The following is an 18,346-nucleotide window of genomic DNA, read 5'->3' as shown; positions in this document are numbered from 1 at the left end:
CTTATTTAACTGCCGAATTGTCGATGTGGAATAGTAATATATTATATATAGTATATACTTGTAGCTCAGCGACATCATACTTTGAAAACCTACCCTTACCTTTTTTATTCTAACCTATAATGTGCAAATATGAAACGCAAAGTAAGGTCGCATCAGGTCTTATAAAATAATCACACGTCAGCCTCTGCTAGTAAAAAGTCATAGATAAAAGGAACACAGTGTATTTTACAGTGAATTACACCGTTCAACTCGTTAAAAGTATTGATAAATAGAAAAAACAAAAAAAAATAAAAACAAAATGTCAGACGTGAGAGACTGGTTCAATTCTTTACCAATATTTACGAGATATTGGTTAATGTTTACGGTTAGTTTGTCATTAATCGGTAGATTTGGTTTCGTGCAAGCATCCACACTTGTCTTATCGTACGATCGATTTATAAACAATTTTGAAATTTGGAGACCATTTACCAGTGTTTTTTTTTATCCTATGAGCCCTGCAGGATTTCACTTTTTACTTAATTTGTATTTTCTCTATAATTACTCATTGAGATTGGAACGCGTTGAATATGATGGAAGACCAGCCGATTACTTTTTCATGTTATTATTCAATTGGTTATGCTGCGTTATATTAGGATTCATCAGCGGTTTTCCATTACTCATGGATCCTATGGTATTGAGCGTCTTGTATGTTTGGTGTCAACTCAATAAAGATGCCATAGTTAACTTTTGGTTGGGTACGTTATACGTTATTATAATTATTCATTTATCTACGCTAATTGTTTATTATTATCTTACAGTTATTAACTCCTCGTGATATGGTTTAATGTGCTGAGTTGCATACTTCATTCAGTGCTTTTGATGTTTACATAAGTAAAAGCATATTACCTCAAACAGCATCTCACACGTTGTTATAACACAAGGGGTTAATATACTTAACGTATAATATTTATTTATTATAATAAGCTGGTAGTAAAAATATTTTTATTATCGATTTGTTAACAGGTACAAGATTTAAAGCGATGTATTTGCCATGGGTATTGTTTGGATTTAATTTAATCATTTCCGGTGGTGGTATAATGGAACTCTACGGTATATTAATTGGTCATATATATGTATTCTTTAAATTTAAATATCCTCAAGAACTTGGAGGCACAGATTGGTTGGTTACTCCAAAAATTTTGGAGACTTATTTTCCACCCCAAAGAAGTGGAATTCGATGGTTTGGTAATGCGCCAATACAAAGGCCCGCTGGTCAACAACAACAACAACAACAAGCTAGAAATATATTCGGTGGTCACAACTGGGGAAGAGGTCAAGTACTAGGACAGTAGTTTAATCTATTTAAAAATATATATATATATATATATATATATATATATATATATAAATATCACTTTAATATTATCAAAACTTATTATCAGAAAATTATTGACTCAATTTACTGTCACCTGTAAATCTTTGAATGTTAACAATTGTATGATACACGTAAGAATATTAATTTAATTAATCGAAATTATGATCGATTAACAAAGACAGATAAAAAGATATAATTTCAAAAAAGTTTAAAAGATTGTATCTAAAATTTAATTTCATTTGTTACAGTAGCTTATAATTTTGACTAAAGATATAATCGATTTGTTAAATTTAATGCATCGATAAAACTATCTTTATGGTCGAATATATGTATCCAAATGTTTTTTTTATAATGTACTTTTATAATTTACAAAATAAGTATTCCATAATAATATTCCAACAAAATATAAATACAATTTACCGTACTTCGTAAATGTAATTAGTTTCTGTACATTTTCATGAATAATTTAATAATTACTAGCAATAGAAAGACCAAGTGAAAAAGAAAAAGAAATGAAATAGAAATTATGATCTTGCTAATTAGCATAATCCATAGCATTATGAAATTTTTCCTGTACATAAAGAAAGAAAGAAATATTTAATTCGTAAATTCTTTCACCGATTAAGCTTTTCTGTACAGAAATATACAAAACATACAAGATAATACAAAAGATGTAGCTGCGTTTTTTAAAAGAAGTAATAGGATAATTATGGAAATAAATGTCTAAAATAAATAGAAAAAAATGTTTTTTATATTTTTTATATTTCCAATGCCTTATGACAAATCTGAAAAGAAGAACAAAATACACGATGCTTAATACGATACAATGAACTATTTCAAAATTACATTATTTTATATATAGAAGACATGATTCTTTTTATGAGGTTTTCTCCTCAATGGCTAAGATACCAGTCGATATTTAACTTCGTAAAAAAGTAAATACCAATCAGGCGGATGGGATGCCAACCCCTACCAAGAGTCCAAACTAACACTTTTCTTTACGATATTATAATATATATTAATAATGCATTAAAAATTATGTCCCAAAATGGAAGAATTCAATTATGCAATATACTAATCTTTTATGAATATTATAACGAAAAGTGTGAGTGAAGGACCCTATACTTACTAAATCATTCTTCAACTTCCATTAGTCCCTTGTTGATGTCGTCAATAAGATCATGAGGTGGTCTGCCTTCAACAGTGCAACCAACCGATTGGCATGTTCCAAGAATTTCTTTAACGGTGCCGCTAAGTTGTCTAGACATTGATCTTTGTCTCATAGCACGAGCAATGGAAACAATATCATCGAAGGATAAATTACCGCTGTGCTTAATATTTTTTTGTCTTTTCCTATCCCTTGGTGGTTCTTTGAGCGCTTTGATAACCAAAGAAGCAGCCGATGGAACCACTGAAATGGTAGCTTGTCTGTTTTGAATGGTCAATTGTACTGTAATTTTTAAACCTTTCCAATCGCTGGTAGCTTTGGCGATATCATCACCAACTTTTTTGGGCGACTGTAATTTATTAAATTTGGTTAGGAAAACATGGATGAACATGTGCTAATTTTTATCATTAAAATTGATTTTGCTTTTTCTTGTTGCTTACCAAACCGAGAGGACCAATTTTAGGAGCGAGAGACGAGGTTGCTCCAACTTCACCACCCACGCATCTTAAATAAACTAAAAAAAAAATTATTTTCTGTTAATATCAACTTTTAACACTTTTTAGAAATGTTTGATAATAATGTTGAGGTTAAATACCTTTTTTAATTTCATTGGGATCGAATTTGGGAGGCATTTTGTTTAATTATTTATAGAAACTTATACTATTAACTCAGATGTTAAGAGATTTTAGAAGAAAAGTCTCCCTAAATCCACACACGATAACTTGCACGATGTAAGAGAACGGAAAGAGAAGCGGCGTGGTAGTGGAAACCGGATAACCCCTACTACTTCAATCAACATTTTTCAGTGTTGCCAAACTGTACACAAAATACTCCACTATAAACTGAAATGATTGGTCGAAAAATTATGCGCCATTTTTAAAACATAATATTCAAACTGATCCAATCATGAGTAATAAGACGTAAGGACTCTATAGGAGGGACGCGCCATGTACATTGCTAGGCTGAAAATGTGGGGGACAGCTTCCGTTGCATCGCGCAGCAATGTTTATCTTTAGTATGTATTAACGGCTGTGGTTAGTTTAAGTTTGGAATACTTATAGTTTTTATTGTGATATTTATATTTAATTTTTTATTTTTTTAGTAGTTTTCTATAAGTGTAAGTTTAATTTACTCATTTAATAATTACAAGTATAAATGTACAAACCTAACCTATAACTTATCGTTTGAACTATTCGTGCGCAATCACGTGACTACACGAGTTCCTGTCTCCCAGCAATGTACATGGCGCGTCCCTCTTATAGGGTCCCTAATAAGACGCAATAATTATATTGTTTTTTCTTGTGTTTGGAATAGCAACATTTTTCGATTACTTTGGGGTGAATAGTATTATGTTCCATATAAATTAGCTCATATATGCTTATCGTCAATTCCTGTTCGGCCGTTAATAATGAAAGGTTTGATTTATTCAATGATTTCAATTTTGTAATAAATTTTTCATAAAAAAGGTATCAAAATTAAATTACCACGTTTTTATTTACGTAACATATTTATATAGAGAACAATCAAAAATACAAAGTATATAAAACTTCATAGAGCAAAAATCAATAATTGTATTCCACGATGTAAATACTATTTGGTATCGATTCAAAGGGATGTTTAGAAAATAAGAAATAAGAGAGAAAGAGAAAAAGAAGAAGAAATAAAGAAAATAATAGTTTTGGTTAATGATCATACTTTTTTGTTCTTTTCTCTCTTTTACAATTCGTCTCCTACATTTCTATTTTTAAAACAAAAGGCTTACCACAGAATAGAGATTTAACTCGCAAGCATATAACGTAAATATGTAACTATACGTGTTTTATGTAAATAATTAGAAACATTATATGTGTATACATATGTCGACGACAGATAGATTCCATTTAAAATAATCTAGAACAAGCTTGTACCGCGGTAATATAGTAATCGATTTGTTTTCTTCTCTTTTTAAATATTATTTATTATCATTATTGTTTCAATATTATTATATATATATTCAATATTATATATATATATTTATTTGTTTTGTTTTTTTATCGTTTAATGAGTGGGATTATTTCGTCGTCCACGCCTTTTGCGACCTCCTCCGGAAGCACGATTTGAAGAGGCCCATTGTTCATAATATCGTTCAGCCTCTAACCACTCTTGGTATTTGTACCACCATTCCTCCCATTTGATGTAATCGTCTAATGTGAGGTCACGTAAATATCCTCTTGCTTTATAATAATCGTATCGAACTCTTACATCGTCCCAACATTCTAAACCTCTTGGTCCTTGGGCTAATAACGATTCAGGATAATGTCCTGGAGGTGGAGATTCATAACCCAATCTAGCAATTCTTTCTTCACCCTCTATTACCACTTTCATAGCATTCTCCCCGTCCTTAGTGATACGCATATTTTCCATGTCTCTTCTATCTACGCTCCATTGAGCCATTTTACCAAATCTATGAAAATAAATGTAATACTTTGATTAATGATCTATTGTATTTCAATATTAGGATTGATGAAATATAATTGTTATTGAACATATACCGTTCGGAAAGCGTCATTCTTGGTGGTCCCGTATGCGATGTTGCAGATGAACTGTCACTGTCTTCACTGGGTGACGAATCTGGTGGCTGTCGCATCATCGGTGGTGCTCCATGACTTGAATGTGTTTTTTCTACTTTAACAGGTTTGCGCATCTGTATAATATAAAACGAAAGAATGTAGTAATATTAGAAATATATTCTGATATTATAATAAGAGTTTAAACGGAGAAAAAAGCTACCGTTACAGCTGCCGTTGTGTGTTACAATATTACAACACATGCATAGAAGAATCGTCGAATTAGCAAATAATAGTAGAGATAGAAATACGTAAAGGAAATATACCAATGGTATAGGGTCTGGAACACGTGGATCTTCTGGTAATCTGCCATGATGTTTCTCCTTGCGTCTAACCTTAACTTCTTTTTCTTTCAAAGCTTTATAATCTTTTTGATGTCTCGGAGGAGGTTGAGGAGCCGGTGGGGGTGTTCTAGGACGTGGTAGAGGCGGCGACCTTGGTCTGGTTCGAGGTGGTATAGCACGTGAACTCGAAGGTACGACCTCTTTGGGATGTGGACGCGCGCGTATGGGGGTAATTGATCTTGAACGCGAACGAGACGGTGGTGCAATACGACGACGTTCCTTAGGCGAACAAACAGAGCATGATCTGTCCGAGCAGGTGCTTCCTGTACTAGGACTTCTCGCAGCTCTTCCTCTTGTATGAGAACGATCTCGTGGTGACCTAGGGCTTCTAGCACGCGGACTACGTGGTCGTGGGCTGTGAGGACTTCTTGGTCTTGGGCTTCTCGGACTACGTGGATGACTTCTGCTTGGTTCTCCAGTTGATGTACCTCCGACATAAAGTTCTTTATATCCACTGTGTCGCCATCTATTCGGATCACGTTCTTCTACTTCCAAAAGTTTTTTATTCCAATAGCTCGACTGAGACTCACGAGCTTTTCGCATGACGGTATCTAATTCCCTCCTTTTGCTCGAACTTTCACCGTGTGGTCTTGTCTGGGATACGCTAGTGTCCATCCTAAGTTTGCTCGAGCTGCTACTGCTCCCGCCTCCTCCTCTTCTTCTATCATAGTCTCGTGACATTACTGACGATAGAGAGATACCATTTAAATATTTCATATTCGGTATTTGCCATGACGTTGATTAACATACGTTAATAACAAATATGTAAGATCCAATTGAGGATAGATTTACCTGTATTCTAGAATACTTTTAGATGGAAAATCAATTTAACAGGACGATTCCCCCGATTCTTCTTATGAAATCTAAGTCAGAGTAGAATACACGTATAGATGCCAGAGTTAAATAACAGCAGTATTTTTGTACAGCAGCAACCAATATGTTGATTTAATCTCCCTCAAATCTCGAAAGTTACCGATGCTCGTCTCTTAGCACTGGGTTGTCTAAAGGGTTGACTGTCCTACGTGAAAAAATATACGCAGCAAGTCGGTATCATCTTGGGCTGAGTCAAAGCGGTAGGAAGAAAGTTAGTGTATTCACGAAGCGCGATGGCGCTTCGTCTTGTTTAACAATGATAGAACTATGAAGAAGAAGAAGAAGAAGAAGTAGTAGAGGATGATGAGTCGCGAGATCCACAATATATCCGAGGTTTTATTTATGACATTTTATATGTATATACTTTTATATTATGTTATGTTTTTTTTTGAATTTTCTTTTCTTTTCTTTTGGTAGACGTGTCACCCGTACGCGATGCCTTACCATCGCCACTCTCTCCGCATGTCCAGAATCGTGTGGTAACGCTTCGATCCACGATCCATATAACGATGCACGCGCGAGTTTATATATCGCACAAGCGAACGGAAAGACGGACGGACGGACGGACGGACGGACGGACGGACGAACGAACGGACAGACGGACTGACTTATGGGCAAGCGTATGGACGAACGGATGGAGAAAAAGTAGTCTAGGAAGAATAGATGCATTGTCGTTAGAGAACGAGCGCGCATTATCTTGGTCATCATCATCAACGAGAAGATTAATACGACAAGTCATATATATCATCATCATTGTCATCATCCTTTGGTGTGTTGTTTATCATAGAGCTATTGCCGCCGCCATTGACGCACCCACAGTCACCGTCGGACCGCTATTACGACCGTCGAACTTGCACTACGAGTGCAACTCTGCCGCGGCCGGCGCATGCGCGTGTGTGTGCGCGCGCAACCGCACCGTACGAGCGCGCGACTCACGGCGGGCTTGCTCGTCGTCACATCGTGTCGTTAATAACTATAAGCGAGGATTTAACCGTAACCACCTTCCCAACTTAATCAGGTATCATCGCGATGATACCATTTCTCTTTTGTTTCTCTCGAAAAGTCATACGACCATGACATTTTTCGTTGAGATGATGACAGAACAACCGCACGCGTTCTTTTTTCCTTCTCTCCCTTCTCAAGGGAAAGAATGGACGAATAATGACGATACGTCAAAGACGTCTTGCGATCTCGCGACCGATTAAATCGCGACACCGTTTCGGTCATGGTACCTACGAAGAGAACCAAGCAACCAATTAACGAACGAATGAGAACACGAACCGCAAATATCCCTAGGACAGTTCTTAGACTCTATGACGACTCACGACGAGTGGGAAGGAGTGGTGTATGTATATACATTGTATATACGCACACACACACACACATTTATATATATGTATAATATATGTATATATATTATATATATACATATACATATATATATATACCACGTTCTTCTGCCTTCTTAGCTCTCCTTACTTCTTTCTTTCTTTTTTGGTGTTACTTAATTTCCACGAACGCGTAAGTGAAGCTCGGCTTCTCTCACTTCTCCTTGCAACTTTCCTTTTTTTTAATTTTTGTTGCGCGTTGGTGGCAATACACACCGATTCGCACACTCCGATTTTCTTATTTTTTATTTTTACATACCGATTTAAAGCGACTTTTGCACTACGTATTTAGTTCTTTTATATATACATACACACATATACATCATTTGTGTATGTGTATGTATACATATATATATATATATATATGTTTAATTTTTAAGTATAGGAAACCGAACCGAACCGGAACGACTTTCTCGCGCCAGCACACTTTATGAACTGCGATTTTATTTATTTCTTTTTATTCGTACCGAAGTGCAAAGTCGTTCATCCGTTCGCGTCAGATGGTTATCACCTTGAAAATCAATCGGCCATTCGCCGGACCACGACCCTATTTCCTTCGATATTTTCGTATCACCGCGATCACCGGACTTTGTTGAAGATACATTTGTACTAACGACGACACTCACTTTTCTTAACCCGGCAACTCGATAATTTGCATTTTTCCAGCACGAAATCTCGTCACGAAACACTTCCGCGTTAGACGTTGTATTCCTACAATGGAGTCGTGGAAATACGTCGTTCTCTTAACAGTGCAAAATATGGACGCGTATGTAACTTACTTTTGCTACTCTTTTGATGCAATAGTCATATTATTCGTAATGGCGTCAAGCCAAGTCGTTTTCCGATTGATCAGTTTCGACTGGAATGAAATTTTCGCCTAATCAGCGACGTGCTTATTCTCTATGTAAATATTCAATCGTTCTTATTGGTTTAATCAGATACGTTTTCTCATTGGTGGTTTCTATTGAACGTCTCTTATTGGTCAAATGTATATAACCTTATACGACTTATTTCGTAGTATGAAAGTTTTCATTTTATTAATTTTATTGGTAAATACTCAAAAAAAAGAAATCAAAATGGTGATTGCCATAGGTTTCGAGGGCAGTGCGAATAAATTAGGTATTGGGGTTATACGCGACGATGAGGTTTTATCCAACGTACGACTTACTTATATCACACCACCAGGAGAAGGTAAATATAACTTATTTTATTATTTTGTTAACATTCCTAAATTAAGTGAATAAACAAATAATTGTGTATTTTTCGTGACAAGGATTTTTACCACGCGAGACTGCGGAACATCATCGAAAATGTATAATCGATGTTCTTAAAGAAGCATTGAAAAATGCCAAAATTACTATGAAAGAGGTTGACGTGATATGTTATACGAAAGGGCCAGGGATGGGTGGCCCTTTAACAGTTGCTGCATTAGTGGCTCGTACAATGGCTCAACTTTACAACAAACCAATTGTTGCGGTCAATCATTGCATTGGTCATATTGAAATGGGTCGCTTAATTACCGGTAGTAAGAATCCAACGGTCTTGTACGTATCGGGTGGGAATACACAAATTATTGCATACTCTCGTCAAAAGTATCGTATATTTGGTGAAACAATAGACATTGCTGTTGGCAACTGCCTAGATCGCTTTGCAAGATTGTTAATGCTTTCCAACGATCCTAGTCCTGGATACAACATTGAACAATTTGCAAAGAAGTAAGTTTTTATGAATAACTTTTTAACTTTATTTTGTAAAATGAAGATCTTTAAACGTAATCCGTTTGTAAAGATCATCAGACATATTTGACCGATGGAAACTTGTAAAATTTTATGGATGTAAAAAGGGGAAAGAAATTAGCTCCGTTACCATATGTGGTTAAGGGAATGGACGTATCCTTTTCTGGGATATTAAGTCATATCGAGGAACATCTTTCTACATGGATCAAGAAGGAAGAATATACACCCGAAGACTTGTGCTTCTCTTTGCAAGAAACAGTTTTTGCTATGCTAATAGAAATCACCGGTAAGCGAATAATACATTTAAAATTTTTTTAAATTAAGTAAGCTTACAGTTAATTATGTACAGTCTTATCATTATTCTCACTACTTATCTAATCTAACAAACTAATGATTATAGAAAGAGCAATGGCTCATGTGGGAGCAAATGAAGTATTAATTGTGGGCGGTGTTGGATGTAATGAAAGGCTACAGGAAATGATGTCTATCATGTGTAAAGAGAGAAATGCGAAATTGTATGCAACTGATGAAAGATTTTGCATCGATAATGGCGTTATGATTGCCGTCGCGGGATTATTACAGTATAAGACAGATGGTCGAACTCCTTGGAACGAGACGACCTGTATACAAAGGTATAGAACCGACGACGTACGAGTTACATGGAGAACATAATATGTTAAAGTTAAATAAATATATTTTACAATTTTATTATTTCCTAAGATATTTTTTATGCAATAATGTAAATCGTCCTTTAGATTAAATGTAGATACATCATTAGAGATATACAAATGTATTCGGAAGAAGTAAAAAAACAGTAGTATTCATTAATGATTCAACAAAAAGAATAGATGTGTTTCTAATAAAAGCAATGTATCATTACCGTGTCGAATGATAGAAAAATGCTGTTAGAGATGGCTGGTGATAGGGTGGGGGGCGGGGGCGAGTGTGATACCAGAAAGGGAAGACGCGCAGGGTTTGCTGTTTAGGATAATCTTCGAGGCACGCGCACAGCTGGCTTTCATCCAAGTAATGTCTCTGTCGGAGATGGCAGCAGTTATAGTAACTGAAGTAGCACCACCACTACCCAACCACCGCTACCACCATCATCACACTAGTATTAGTAATAGCGTAGCAGCATCACCACCACCTCCACCGTTAGCGAAGACGGTAGCTTGTAATAGTATTAGTAATACTAGTGTAATAATGTATTAGTATTAGTAGTAGTAGTATCGCATCGACATCAGCAGTATCAGCAGCGTGCTACATTGGGTTTCTTGGCGCCTAACTTATTTCTTATTCTACATTCAAATTCTCTCTCTCTTTTTTTTTCTCTCTCTCCCGTTTTTTCATCCGCATACATGCATATCTTTAGAAAGAGAGATTTATCTTTGGCGAATTGGGAACGATATTGACGATAACTTTTTCTTGAGAGAGGAGAAAAAAAATTCGATCGGGTGAAAAGAAAAGAAAATAAAAGAAATGTTTATACTATAGGGCTCTATAGCTGATATATAAATTCGCGGCGCTTTTCGCGGCCCTTGTGCCAAAGAGGGCAAGAAGGGTCATCTTAAGCGGCGTTTAATCGATAGAAGAGACGCGAGGAACGTCGATCGCAGCGCTCGCCTGTGAAACAAGTGGCAGAAGAGCAGGCATCAGTTGAGCGTCGTCGTCGTCCTCCTCTTCGTCGTCGTTGCTACATTAGACTCTCTCTCTCTTTCTCTCTCTCTCCCCAAGGATCCGAACAAGAAGAAAGAGAACGAAAAGAATAAGAAGAAAAAAAAGACGAAGAAAAAGATATACACTGAACAAGGACGAGGAGTCACTTTAAATTCATTCATCAAAGGATTCTATTCATTATCCTTCAGAAAACAATCCTTTTTTCGAGATTATTATTATTAACAAATATATATATATATATTTTTTAAAATTATATTGGAATTGTCAAAAGGATTGTAATAATTAATTGGTACATTCATCGAAAGGGAATCAACGAAATGCAGTTGATTGTGATGCCGGTCCCGCTCTTTTCTCGGACGACGAACGGTGACTGCTATGCTTGAACGAGAAGAGGTGAGTCGCAAAAATTTCCTAAGTACGCGAAGACGACGTCGACTCTTCTCTCTCTCTCTCTCTCTATTTAACTATCCTCCTTCTCTCTTTCTCTCCTTCTCTCTTTCTTTCTTTCTTTCTTTCGGCTATTTCCGTATTGTAGCTCTGCCTTCTCGTGCGTAAGGCAAACCAAAGCTAAAACACGACGATGCTAAAACACGACGACTGCAATGATTCAAACGATCTTTTTTTCCCCTTCCTTCATCCTTGTTTTTTTTTCTTCTATTATATATACTCTTCCTGTATTTTTTTTTTGGTCTCGAGGGTTTTCCGGTGCGTGATAGCCGAAGGAATGCATGAAACGTTGGATTATTGTTAAAAGAAAAAGAGATAACAGTGGTGTTCGAGATAGATCGATCGTAAGAAAATTTTTCGATCATGTCGAGTCAACAAAATGTTAAATTAAGTTTTCTTTTTTCGGGAAACTTTGTATCTATGTTTTTTCTTCTTCTTTTTCTTTCACTCTTGAGTTCGTCCTAGGGGGCTCAGGATAATGTATTACATGCTGAACCGAACACAGGAACAGTGTGTTCTATCTCATTTAACTTCTCTTTCCAATCTTCGATTTGTCAAGGTTTTCCGACTCATGTGCGTACCTATAATCAATTATATAGACGTGAAGGCAAAGAACAAGAGAGAAAGAGAAAGAGAGAGAGAGAGAGAGAGAGAGAGAAGAGAATAGTACAGTGTTCGATATTAAGTTCGAGTAATCGATTTATATAGTCAAGTGGACCTAGAAACAGAAAGAGAAACAGAGAGAAAAATTGAGTTGATTTCTATGGCGTTTTTTGTTTTCTCTCGGACACGGTTTAATGGAACCAACGAGTGTTAAATTTTCGTTAGAAATTTTCTTTTGAAAATATGAGAATAATGATAAAAGGCAAGTAAAAAAAAAAGAAAATGTAGAAATGACAAAAACTACTCTAATAATTCCCGGATGATTTCGAAAATGATATCTTTGTCAAAGGCCGAGCCTTGGCTTACTAAAAGCCAAACGGCAGAGAGCTGACGTTATATTTTCTCGAAATTCTAACTGGCCAAGAAAGTAGGTTGCGACACGCAAAGAGGATGATATTGTATTATTGCTCATGTTCTCTCTCGAATTTTATACATACTTTTGGATATTACTAATACGATTGCAAATAACAAACGTTTACTCCTACAACTTTCTGGGGATATCTTCTTTCTTATATAGTCCATGACACGGTAGTAGTCCACCATTTTGAAAATTGTAATACCTCGTTATTAGCTTTGCAACATATTATTTATTTTATTTCAAAGTGCTTTCGATTCTAATGAGAGAAATATTACCGTACGCAAATTTGTAAGTTAATATTTTAACAAAATATCGTACACACAGATGATAGTTATAGTCCAACACTTTGAAAATTCTCTACTTCTTTATTGCCGTCATAAAATAGTCTTCTTTTCGTGTTAAAGTAAAATATATACCACTAATATAATTGCAATAATAATTACGTACGTATGTAAGTAAGTTTGCAAATTATTTTTACACCGTATCATACACCACAGTAGTCTAAGATTTTTAATATTTACTTACTTATAGTGATTAGCATTTTAATGTTTCCTTCTTTTCATTTCAAAGTGATATACACTTTAAAAGAGAGTTTAAAAGAGAAATAGAGAGAATGAGAGGGTGTGTGTGCGTGCGTGTCTGTGCGGTAAGTGGAAACAGTGAGAAAGAATGAGAGCGAGAGAGAGAGGAAAGTAAACGAAACGTTGTAAAACGTTATAAATTCGATCTCTGAGCCAAAGTTAAAAGCACGTCCGATCATTTGGCGGACTTCGTTGGACAGTCTGTTTGCTTTTAGTGTAATTTGTGAGCCACTTGAGATCATCTCGTTTTCCATCTAGTACTTTACTTGCGAACAACGAAACGATCTTGTAAATTAGGACTTTTTAAATTAGATGTCATTTCGGTGAACTTTTCAAACGGTACAAACACATATACGTACGTAAATGTATTGAATCGATCGATCCAACTACGATATTCTTTCGTTTCTACAATCGTACTTCGTTTATGGGATATGATAGTGTATTAGGGTAAAGAAAGTGGGAGGAAACAAGTTGGTTTCTATGGCGTTTGTTTGTTTCACATTTTATTAAATAGAACATCGAAGGGCTAATTTTTATTTTGTAATGTTAAGTGTTATGAGATTATGATAATAATAATTAAAATAGGAAGGGATTGGTTTTTACTGATCGATCGTAGTAATAACTTGGGAGGAATAATGAATCTAATCGATATGATGATGCTTGACTTTAATGAATTTGAATGAACGAAAGAAAAAAGAGAGAAAGGAAATGAGAATATGTCACGAACACAAATATCGCTTCAGCAATACTACCATTAAATTTCGAGTGAATTATATTCAAGATGGAAGAACATAGATAAGAAGAATATTTCATACCAATTGTGTTGACTTTTAATGATCGTTCGATAATCATGTTTTAAGGACGAACGGTCGAATATAATTTCCTATAATTTAAAACAGAAAAGAAAAAATAACAGTTGAAGTTAATAACGATCGATTAATCAAGAAAAATTGATCGTTGTATTATATACAATTATACTTTTTATAATAACATTTTCAAAGAAACCGATTATCGATCGGTTGGCACGTACATGCGCGTATATAATTAGGAAATTACGTAAAGAAAAGATGTATGGTTGGTATTTTGTTTGTTTGTAATATGAAAGAGAAAATCTTCTTAAAGACATAAAGAGACACATCTTAGTTGAGTGGCAAAAAGTATAGTGCGAGATTTGTACTCATTAAAAACTTCACGATCTCTTGGATACTACTACTCTTTTCTCTTTCTTTGAATACTTTTTGGATTATTTTCGTGAGGAAAGTACTTTGGGCGGGGTGCACTATCATCGCACTCCACCTATACTCGTCCCAACTCCCTCCCCCTCCCTTTTAAAGAAAAAGATGCGCATCCTCGGGATTCTGCATCCTTAAACATTTTGTACATGCCGCCAAGTGTACTTGCGACACGCTGGCTAGCTAGGTCACTGTGGGATAAAAAATCGATTTATTTCTGCCTCTCCTCCATCTCCTCTTCCTCCTCCCACACATCTCTTCCTCTCTCACACTTTCGTGTTTTCCTCATAAGAGGCTCGTTTACTCGTCGACAGGAAGTTACCCAGACATCATATTCATGTATTCTCGCTGTACGAGTCCTCTTGGCTCCGAGTGTGGAATAAGTATAAGAGATAAAAAATAAAGTCACGTTTTTCCAGTGAAAATATTTGTCAATGTTTATGGTATCAAAATGATGTCAAGCTTTTGACTATCGATTCGAAGATGGAAGTATATTATTATACTACATTATATTTGAATATCACGCACATCTATGTAGAAGGACAAAAATATTCGTATTGAATTTTCGTTAGTTCGTTTATTTAAGTAAATAATTACTAATGCGCGATATCAGGGGGGGGGAGACCTTTTCTACGAACGAATTTCTTCTAGTTCCACACGTTAAAGCTCGATCGATCGGAGTAAAACCACCTTGCTAAATGACGTTATTACGTTTTCATAGTCCCTTTGGAATAAAATTCGAAGGATTAGAAATAAACGAAAATATATTTTTTTTTGTTATAATATAATTCTTGCTTGCTTGCGTGCATGTAAAACATAAAAAAGAAAGAACAAGTTTTGATCGAAGGTAATAAGAATGATGGAAGTTTCTAAATCGAGGAAACGTGTTCTCTTGGCTAAAACAATATTACATTTTGGTGGTCAAGGGGGTTACCGGTTGGACTATTTACAGTACTCGCGCGGACAGAAGTTTACGTTCTGCCGATAAAAGTTCTCGAAATAGAACGGCATCGATTCATTAGATCTCGACGTTCCGAGAATAGGAAATTTCCGAGTCAGGATGTGTATGTATTTATATAAGTTCTTTTTTTTTTCCTTTGGTGTTTCCTTTTGGTTTGGTTGGCAATAAGGCAATCATTTTATATTCTTCTTTCATCTTCCGTGTTTTTTTCTTCTCTCTCTCTTTTCTTTTCTTATGGTCGAAGAGAACCACACGTGGGATCATTTCTTGATCATTGGGACAGGTGCTTTACGATAGAATTTGGGTCAGAGTGTAGTAACCTTCAAAGAAATGTATAAATGTAACGTTTGAGAAGATTCTTGTAATATGACAGGGTGAGAGATTTTGTACGAGTATTCGTGGTGTTGAAGACTCTTTCTTTCTCTTTCTTTTTTTATCCTTCTCCAGCTCTACATTTGATTCTAAAGTTGTTTTTATATTCTCTTTCTTCTTTGTCTTTTGTCCCTCCCACGTTGAGTTAGATCACATGTTAAAATCCTAAGAAGAACTCTTGTAACTGCAACAGACTCGATCGTTTTACTCGTTATATACGAAAATAGTTATGCTTGCGGTGGATTGTTGTATCGTTCACGAAATCTGGCCCCGTTACGTCTCGAACGATAAGATCGTATATGGTAGTAGTGGTGGTGGTGGTTGTCGAAGGATAGATGGTAAGGAGTGATTTCTTGCAAATAAACTTGCACAAAAAGGTGAGAAAAGAGATGAAGATTGAGATGAGATGAGATGAAATGAAATTAGATGTATGAGCTAAAAGTGAAAGAAAAATTGATTTAGGCTTAAGATTAACAATCTTAACTTTCGACTATCTTACTCAAAATAGGAGTTAAGTAAGAGGATGTTGTGTTTTGATGGGGTTACAGATGATGACTGGGTGGCTCGTAGCGAACGAGTCGAGGCTGGAGGATCGACGGAGGGGCGGATGAAGCGGACAAGGCGTAACGTTGTTGCGGAGGAGGAGGACGAATCAGAGGAAGAAGAAGAAGAAGAAATTCAAGAAGGACCGGTCGAAGAGGTAGCGAAGGAGCGGCGGCGGAGGAGGAGGGGTGGGGGAGGAGGCGGAGGAGGAGGAGAAGGAGGGGTTGGGATTGGGGTAGAAAAAGTAGGAGTAGATAAATTGTTTCGATTATCTTTTTGGTTATCGTCCTCGTTGTCGTTGTCGTTGTTGTCGTTGTTGTCGTCGTCGTCGTCATCGTCGTCGTCGTCGTCATCGCCGTCGTCGTTGACGTCAAAATCAAAATCAAATCTACCTGTCAGGGTTGACGTATTCAGCCGATGTTAAGTGACAAGAGGTTCGAAAGTGACGCACTGGCGGCGGAGGGTGAGCGCCGTAGCAATGGGAGTGCCGTGGTTCCGTCAGGCCCGGTAGTGGTGTTGTCGTCGTCGTCGTCGTCGTCGTATGTTATACCAAGCTATGGAATTGGAAGCGTTTCTTCTAATGTCGGTAACGATCAAGGATTCATCTTCGAGGGTGTTGGTACGAGGACGACAATGACAACGATGACAACGACGACGACGGCGACGAGTTTACGCCGCGCAGCTACCGCGGCGGTAGGTGGCGGAAGTTTTTGCACAGGAAGTCAGGCCCCATCGGCTGTCGGAGCCGTGGTGGTCATGGGTACTGGCACTGGTTGCAACACCGGTGAACGGACCGGATCAACCTATCAAAAGGAAGTTCGATACGCGCCAACGAACGTTTGTTCGGTGTTAACGGCGGGCATATCACCGGGCATTGTATCATCCTCGGCTCTTTCACCGGCTATTCCGTCGGCTATTCCATCGGCAATCCCGTTGGGCGTCGGTGGCCTGAAACCAACGATCTCGGTTCCTCCACTGGCCACACCACCGGCTACTGTCGGTGGGGCCTTAGTTCAAACAGGACAAGTCTCGATACTGCAACAGCAACAGCAGCAGCAACAGCAACAGCAACAACAACAACAACAACTACAACTGCAACAGCATCAGGGCCAGGTGCAACAAAGTTCGGGAGGACCGCCACCACCACCGCCACTACCGCCCCTGCCGCTGCAGATGCAGCAGCAGCGTGCCTTCTCGAGGTCGATGACGTCCCTACCGCCGGAACCGTTCATGATAATGCGTTCTAAGGCTCTCAATCGACGGGTCTCGATCAACGTCGGTGGGGTCAAGCACGAAGTTCTATGGCGTACCCTCGAGAGGTTACCGCATACTCGTCTCGGACGTCTCCGCGATTGCAATACCCATGAGGCGATCACCGAACTATGCGACGATTATTCCCTCATCGACAACGAGTATTTCTTCGATCGGCATCCCAAATCGTTTAGTTCGATTCTCAATTTTTATCGTACTGGTAAATTACATCTCGTTGACGAGATGTGCGTTTTAGCGTTCAGCGACGATCTCGAGTATTGGGGCGTAGATGAGCTATACTTGGAAAGTTGTTGCCAACATAAATATCATCAACGGAAGGAGCACGTTCACGAGGAGATGCGCAAAGAGGCCGAGTCACTCAGGCAGAGGGAGGAAGAGGAGTTTGGTGAGGGACAATGCGCCCAGTATCAAAAGTGGCTCTGGGATCTTCTTGAGAAGCCAACCACTTCCATCGCTGCTAGGGTGAGTTTATCCGATGCTTTTACTTTTACTTTTACTTTTTCTTTTTCTTTTACTTTTTCTTTTTTTTTTTTTACATTTTCTTTCTTCCTCACTTTTATCTCTATCTATCTATCCATCTATCCATCTATCCATCTATCCATCTATCCATCTATCCATCTATCCATCTATCCATCTATCCATCTATCCATCTATCCATCTATCCATCTATCCATCTATCCATCTATCCATCTATCCATCTATCCATCTATCCATCTATCCATCTATCCATCTATCCATCTATCCATCTATCCATCTATCCATCTATCCATC

The 18,346-nt window shown here is 37.2% G+C and overlaps 5 protein-coding genes across 15 annotated transcripts in view; 3 read left to right on the top strand and 2 right to left on the bottom strand.

Annotated features, from left to right (window-relative positions):
* Positions 1-91: 91 nt before the first annotated feature.
* Der-1 (derlin 1) lies at positions 92-2,101 on the top strand. Its single transcript, XM_015321466.2, has 2 exons — positions 92-734; positions 1,003-2,101. Exons 1-2 carry the CDS (start codon positions 299-301, stop codon positions 1,329-1,331), a joined length of 765 nt encoding a protein of 254 aa, XP_015176952.1. The 5' UTR covers positions 92-298; the 3' UTR covers positions 1,332-2,101.
* Positions 2,098-3,312, bottom strand: RpL12 (ribosomal protein L12). The gene is made up of 4 exons (XM_015321467.2): positions 3,118-3,312; positions 2,963-3,036; positions 2,484-2,871; positions 2,098-2,139 (listed from the first exon to the last, which is right to left on the bottom strand). Exons 1-3 carry the CDS (start codon positions 3,152-3,154, stop codon positions 2,488-2,490), a joined length of 495 nt encoding a protein of 164 aa, XP_015176953.1. The 5' UTR covers positions 3,155-3,312; the 3' UTR covers positions 2,098-2,139; positions 2,484-2,487.
* Positions 3,313-4,010: 698 nt separating this feature from the next.
* LOC107066551 (uncharacterized) lies at positions 4,011-8,506 on the bottom strand. Of its 8 annotated transcripts, none has more exons than XM_015321274.2 (5): positions 6,790-8,506; positions 6,265-6,490; positions 5,395-6,155; positions 5,054-5,205; positions 4,011-4,965 (listed from the first exon to the last, which is right to left on the bottom strand). In XM_015321274.2, exons 3-5 carry the CDS (start codon positions 6,151-6,153, stop codon positions 4,560-4,562), a joined length of 1,317 nt encoding a protein of 438 aa, XP_015176760.1. In that variant the 5' UTR covers positions 6,154-6,155; positions 6,265-6,490; positions 6,790-8,506; the 3' UTR covers positions 4,011-4,559. The 8 variants fall into 8 exon arrangements, with proteins under 8 accessions (XP_015176760.1, XP_015176755.1, XP_015176756.1 ...); XM_015321269.2 differs by having other exon boundaries at positions 6,265-6,610; positions 7,794-8,506; XM_015321270.2 differs by having other exon boundaries at positions 7,794-8,506.
* Positions 8,507-8,582: 76 nt separating this feature from the next.
* Tcs3 (Probable tRNA N6-adenosine threonylcarbamoyltransferase Tcs3) lies at positions 8,583-10,177 on the top strand. Of its 2 annotated transcripts, XM_089177745.1 has the most exons (5): positions 8,583-8,637; positions 8,826-8,924; positions 9,007-9,448; positions 9,577-9,755; positions 9,870-10,177. In XM_089177745.1, the coding sequence occupies exons 1-5, from the start codon at positions 8,598-8,600 to the stop codon at positions 10,139-10,141; spliced, it is 1,032 nt and encodes a 343-aa protein (XP_089033871.1). In that variant the 5' UTR covers positions 8,583-8,597; the 3' UTR covers positions 10,142-10,177. The 2 variants fall into 2 exon arrangements, with proteins under 2 accessions (XP_089033871.1, XP_015176765.1); XM_015321279.2 differs by lacking the exon at positions 8,583-8,637 and having other exon boundaries at positions 8,699-8,924.
* A 444-nt stretch (positions 10,178-10,621) lies between these two features.
* Positions 10,622-18,346, top strand: part of Shab (Shaker cognate b) — a 43,379-nt gene continuing 35,654 nt past the window's right edge. The window contains exons 1-2 of one of the 3 annotated variants that reach the window (XM_089177728.1): positions 10,622-11,539; positions 16,309-18,037. In XM_089177728.1, coding sequence (XP_089033854.1) covers positions 16,721-18,037 — 1,317 coding nt within the window. In that variant the 5' untranslated portion in view covers positions 10,622-11,539; positions 16,309-16,720. The remainder of the gene's footprint in view (positions 11,540-16,308; positions 18,038-18,346) is intronic. The other 2 variants (XM_089177729.1, XM_089177730.1) reach the window with 2 other exon arrangements.

Source organism: Polistes dominula, unplaced genomic scaffold (assembly GCF_049000335.1).
Source record: "Polistes dominula isolate Pdom_NZ unplaced genomic scaffold, Pdom_raw_medaka contig_24, whole genome shotgun sequence".
NCBI lineage: Eukaryota > Metazoa > Arthropoda > Insecta > Hymenoptera > Vespidae > Polistes > Polistes dominula.
This window is presented reverse-complemented; position numbering and strand designations above follow the sequence as displayed.